This window comes from Streptopelia decaocto (assembly GCF_964273445.1).
Source record: "Streptopelia decaocto genome assembly, chromosome: 12".
NCBI classification, from domain to species: domain Eukaryota; kingdom Metazoa; phylum Chordata; class Aves; order Columbiformes; family Columbidae; genus Streptopelia; species Streptopelia decaocto.
Genome location: NC_138667.1, coordinates 4,174,196 through 4,180,088, shown reverse-complemented (window position 1 = coordinate 4,180,088; position 5,893 = coordinate 4,174,196). Strand labels below are relative to the sequence as shown.

The 5,893-nt window shown below is 48.2% G+C and overlaps 1 protein-coding gene across 1 annotated transcript; it reads left to right on the top strand.

Annotated features, from left to right (window-relative positions):
* Positions 1–493: 493 nt before the first annotated feature.
* Positions 494–5,467, top strand: SPINK1 (serine peptidase inhibitor Kazal type 1; the record flags this gene model as incomplete). The annotated part of the gene is made up of 4 exons (XM_082063461.1): positions 494–548; positions 1,973–2,013; positions 2,626–2,738; positions 5,340–5,467. 4 exons carry the CDS (start codon positions 494–496, stop codon positions 5,386–5,388), a joined length of 258 nt encoding a protein of 85 aa, XP_081919587.1. The 3' UTR covers positions 5,389–5,467.
* Positions 5,468–5,893: the final 426 nt, after the last annotated feature.

Here is a 5,893-nt window from a genome sequence, read left to right as displayed (position 1 = left end):
TCTGCTCTGCAGGTCACGCCAGGAAAGGTGTGTGGACCAAAGCCACCCTAACCCAGAGCCCTGCAAGTGGCAGCGGCAGGGTCGTCAATCAAAGCCATGCTACTCATGCAAACACATGGATTTCCCTTGTCGTCCTGCCTGTTTCTTCACTCTGCTTCGTGTACAAAGTCGCTTTTTCCCAGCTTGCAGTGCAGACCCAAGGCGGCCTCCTGCACCTGAGATGCAGCTCCAGTCCTTGCAAGCGATAAGGACCATTAACTCCATTGGCTTCGGAGGCACTTTCATCCTGGCAAACACCAATGAGCCATTTGCCACCTGGTGTTGTCCCCATACTTGGAATGTTGTCATGACAAGACTGCGAGGTGGAGCTGGCTGTGCAGGGTGGTGCCAGAGACAGGGAAAGGTATAAAGGTCACAGCATAGAATGACCTCTGAAATTCTGAGAAGCTTCTCATTTCTTCTTTGCTGTCTCCAATAAAACGTCACCTTGACCATGAAGGCGACTGCTTTTTTCCTGCTCCTCTCCCTGGCACTCTGCTGCTACCAAGGTGAGTGCAACATTTTGCTGAGGAGCCATTTCCTCTCCTTGCTAAAGCTCCCAGGTCTGTTGTGTGGGAAGGTGAGCCTGGGAACAGGCCAGCTGGGACGAGGACCTTGCTGTGGTCCTGGGCAGGGAATACCAGAGAACGCTGCATTAAACCAGGGGTCTGTGAGCAAGCCTAAAGCAAAGGCTTTAAAAGGGTCCCTGGCACCTGCTCTCGAAAACGAGCAGACATGCTGGCCTGATACCCTTCATGGCGAGGATTCAGCTTGGAGCTGGTGATTTCTAGGACAGCGTGATTCTTTTAGAGTGAATAGGTGCTATTCTGGTTTTTAAAAAGCGAAGCCAAGAAGACAGGAAATGCATCTACACAAGGGAAAATGCAGCTCTCACTACCAAAGCCAATGTTCAAGCCAAATGTGTTTTCAAAATCCCATATGGTGCAGAGGGATGAGAACATGAGCTGTTGCTGCTCTTCAGGTCCTGCTCACCAGGGATTTCTGCGTTAGTGGGTTCATTCAGAACAGGAGGGTGTTTCTGAAACAAGTCCTCCATAGCTCCATTTACTGAGCGGCGGTTGCCATTGCAGAGCTGTCTGAGCACAAAATCCGGACTAATTTCAGATTAACCGAGCATGTAGTGAGCTACAGGTCCTACATCTGGACTAGAGCTAGTCTGAAGTAAAATCCCTACAACATTAAACTGTGCAGCTATCGGGTCCTCGGCACCAAACTGTTTCACTTTACAGACTCATAGCTATTGGGCCACACTGTTTGCTAATATAGATGCAGTCTAAATCTTCCGTGTAGGTGACTTCTCGATCTATAAGCAACCCAAGGGCTTTTTCTCAGCACTGCCTTATTATGAACAAACTCAGGTTGTTTTTCAAAATACACCCACTGCATGTTCCAGCCATGTGATCCCAGCTGTCAGCTCAGGGACAGCTTCTCCATGGAGAAGCTCAAAGTCACAACTAGCTCCCACCAGCTTTGCTGTGAGACCTCAGGGTCCGACTATACCTCCTTCTAGTAAAGACCTTCAGCAACTTGTCTTTTGTTCTGCTACCTTGTGGTACAAACCCACTGACACCAGAAAAATCACCCTGGATTTACTCCAGCACTGGTTCAGCATCAGCAGGAGTTTCAGCAGGATGCATGATAAGAGATAACAAAAGCCACCTTTGTTCCCTGGTAGCTGGTAGGGAAAGTCACTAGAAATGACTTTTGGCCTTGACAGGGCTGTGCACCATCATGGTGTTTCTGCCAGGGGAAAGAGGCAGATAACGGGATCCAAAGGAAGAAATTGTTTGCTGGGACAAAGGTATTTGAGGGAAGACATATGGTCCTCAGCCTAAAGCATCTTTACTAGATCCCCTTTGAAACCAGCCCGAGCGATGTGTGCTAAACTATCTTCTCTCTCTCTCCATTCTAGGAAATGCTGAGATGGGTGGAGCTGCTGGCCCAGGAATAGAGGTGAAGGCTCCTATTTTTGTGTAGCACAAGGTTATGCCCACCTTTAGTGATTCAGCACTAACCCACAAACTGGGGAGCCAGCCTTGCTAAATACAGTGAAGTATAGTGAGCTGCTGGGTTGTCAGTCCAAAAATGCCAGTACCTGGGAACCTCTTTCCAAGGCAAAATCCTAGTGATCGTACTTGTTTCCCAGTGCATTCCCCACATTCAGCGGAAGAAGGCTGTTAGTAAAAAGCTGAATATTGCTACTACCTGCCAACAAGATCAGAGCTCCCCTTACTCTCTGGCGTGCAAACGTGAGGGCGGGTAATTGTTGTGGCACAGAAACAAAAGCTGCGAAGAACATGATCAGGCACTGCCCATAGAGCGTTACTTACTCGGTATTGTTGCTCCTAAGGGTGTGCAGCAGTGCCAGGTGGAGCTCAGCTGGCCAAGGGACTGCATGGTGACAGGCGGTCCCAGGGTTTCTGAGAGCTCATAGCAGAGCTCTGAGCAAGCTGGGATGGGTTATCAAGATGATATATAAAAGTGCACCTGCCTGTGAATGCAAAGCTCCTTTGGGAAATTGAAAGCATGTTTAACATTTTCAGCATTACCTTCTTGTGTCTCCAGGCAAGTTGTGGCAATTATGACCTAAGAAGAGGTTGTACAAAGATCTTTGACCCCGTCTGTGGCATGGACAACTTCCTATACGGCAATGAGTGTCTGTTGTGCTTTCATAACCTGTGAGTATCTGGACCTGCAGTCTAAGTATCACGCAGACGAGGGCTACTATGTATGTCTGGGATTTCCTAGAAAGAAAGCTGTTTGCATGCAGCTGTGAGGAGCACGGCCAGTGAGCCGGGCACATCTGGCACAAATCTGGCCTCCCACACGGATGCTGCACCCGCTGCTCGGTGCATGTGGACTCTGTCTGAAAAACAGGTCCATTGCATGTGGCTTGCAGCTCACAAGCTGCTCACGAGCAGGGACCACATGGCCAAAATCTCCCCACGCCTGCAGCCGCCAAGCTGCAGCGGTTGCTCCGATTGTGCTGGCGGGTGCCCAGGAACTCAGAGAAATGGCAAAGTTCTCAAAGTCTGCCCAGATCTACCATGCAGGCAGACAAATATTTTTCTAGGTGACCTCAGATGTGTGGTAGCTGACAAAAAAACTATGGTTTTTCACCCCAGCAATTTATAGCTGAGCTCTGCTTTCTGCCTTCTCTACATATGAAAGGATACAATTTGCTCTGGATATTTTTAAGAATGAGCCTTACATTTAATCTGTGCTGGTGCCAGATTGCACTGTCTTAGCAGAAGGCCAGGTCCAAATGCTAGCAACTTCTCTGGCAAGACTTGATTCATTTAATCTGGCTTGGGCCCTAGATAATTTTGAGTATATTTTTACACTGGAAGAGCTCCATGTCAGACAAGTGAAGGAATTACTTCCAATTTAATGCTATTAGATGGTTTAAAAATCTCTGTTGGGAAGATTGAGCCTTATCTGTAGCCAGATGCCCCAGTCTGGGGGACTAAGGGAGCTTCGCCCTTGACTTTACCTGGTGCAGACAGGGATTTTTGGTGACCAGGCTCACACGCCCATCTACCATCAGCACTGACATCACTAACAGAAGCTCAGATTCCATCCCTTTCCCATCCCTGGATAAATGGGCTTGAGGAGCCAATTCAGCTTTTAGAAGCATTGCCTCTCAACTAACTCTGCAGTAGCAAGGAACAGAGTCCAGATCACCAGAAAAAAGAGCCTGGCTAAGAATTGCTGGTCTGTTTATCCCCTCTTTCCTTCATTAACCCAGGCTGCTGCCCCATATTCTGCTCCTGGCCTGCTCAAATGCTGATTTTACATTTTAAGGCTGAAGACAATGCAGTCAGGCAGGGACATGCTGAGTGGGATCTCCTGAACGAAGGCACCGCGGTTAATGACCCGGCGCGGCACGGCAGGGCGGTAATGACCATGCTGGAAGCCAGCAGCCCAGCACCAGCTGTCGGCTGTATTGTACAGCAGATGGGGGTGGGAGGTTCGTCAGACACAACATCGTTAGGGCTTTGGCCATGAACCAAGAGCGGGGTAAAGAGAGCGCAGAAGGCTTCAAAGCCAACTATGCAGGGAGCAAGGCAGCATCAAGGATGCTACATCACCCCAGAGCAGAGTGTGGCTTCAGAGGGGACGGGAGACCTCGGTGGTCACAAGAATGAAAGTCTAGGGAACAAAAAGGAAAAGGACTGAGCCGGTGGTGTATTCAGAGCTGGCCTGAAGCCAGTGCTGGCACCCACCTTGCACAGACAGGCGCTGCACTTCTTCCAAGTCCCGTTTGTGCAAGCTCTCAGCAGCTGCAACTGGAAACGTGCTGCTCCTGTGGGACAAAGCCCTGTAACATTCCCAAAGATATTTTGGGGTTGGAACAACAGCCGTTTGGCCTCCTGGTCAGAGGGTGATCTGGCCAGGCGCCAGGATTTTGAAGCTGCCTGGTGCCAAATATCTCAGGGGAGAGATAAACGGAGTGTCCTGGTCTATAAAGCTTTGATCCATGGGGAAAAGTCAGGTAGCCGAGAGGTAGGACGAAGTGTCATTCGCAGTTTTGTGTGTGCAATCAGTTTGACAAAAGCTGGAGTCGTGCAAGGAGTCTGGGAACAACTACTGTAAGAGCATCTGGCGAGTCCCTGTGGCAGCCGTGTCTCACTTGTCGCCTTCGGTCACTTCACTGTGACCAGCATGCAAAATACTTATTGCAAAACACAAAACAGCTTAAAAATCATTTTACCATCATTCCTCCATGCACCTGAAAAATGGATTTGTCATTTCAAAGAGGAGAACATCGTGAGTCCACGTGAAAATGGAACAATTTAGAGTAATTAGGTCTACTACTGGGCAAAAAATAATAACAATAATTTTTTGCAGATGCCTTTTTAGTATTTTCCTCACTTTTGCTGCAGAAGCAATCAGGAGGGAGCAGGCCCGAGCCTGAGCAAGAAACAATAGCAGATATTTGTCTGTAAAAACCTACAAAACAAAGTCATAACCTTTATCGCCTGCAGCCAGGCAGGCATTAGAGGTGTCTTAGTGCTGTCCTACAGCACGGAGGTGAATTATTCTGCCAGGAGGTGTCAGGAAGCGCCAGCTCTTGAGCTTATTGGAATTAATTAACACATGTCCATGGTAACCCTGACCTCCCTGTCAAGAGTATGTGGCCTTACTAACTGTGAATAACACTTAAATGATGATTTAAGCAGTATTTTCCTTCCTTTCTTTCTATGTCCTCTGAACCAGGTTCTTCTGTGTATCAGGGACCTGAAGGCATCCTCTAGCATTTTTAATGTCTCTTCCAGGAAAAGAAACGCTAACGTGCGCATAAAGAACAGGGGAATGTGCCAATAGCCCTCTCAGCGCTCCGAGACTGCTCAAAACTAAAAGGTGCAACCGTTCCAGAGAAGATAGCACAAAGCTCTCCCTCACCTATACAAACGCCTAATAAAATTGAAGCATTACCATGTCTTATGCTGGGGTTTCTTACACACACAGTGGGTCCCTTTCCTTGACATTTAAAATACCATCCTGAAAAATATGGTTTGTTTCAGTAATGTCTGTAAAGAGCTGTGAGCAAATTACTGACAGAGCCCCAGGGACAAGGCTGGGACATGCCCAAGGAGAGAGCCAGGCTCTGCTGTAACAAGAAGGCTCTTTTTTTTGCATCAATAATCTTGTTCTCTTTTCCTAAACTGCCAAGCAAAAGGAGATTTTTAGCATTCTCGTGACTTGCAATTACTTTTGTTAAATGCAGGGCATTAAAGCCCTTCCTCCAGAGCCTTTGCAGGGAGGAAGAGCCCAACAAGTCATCGCCATCCAGATCTATTTCCAGCCTTGTCCATGTGTCGGTGTCCCA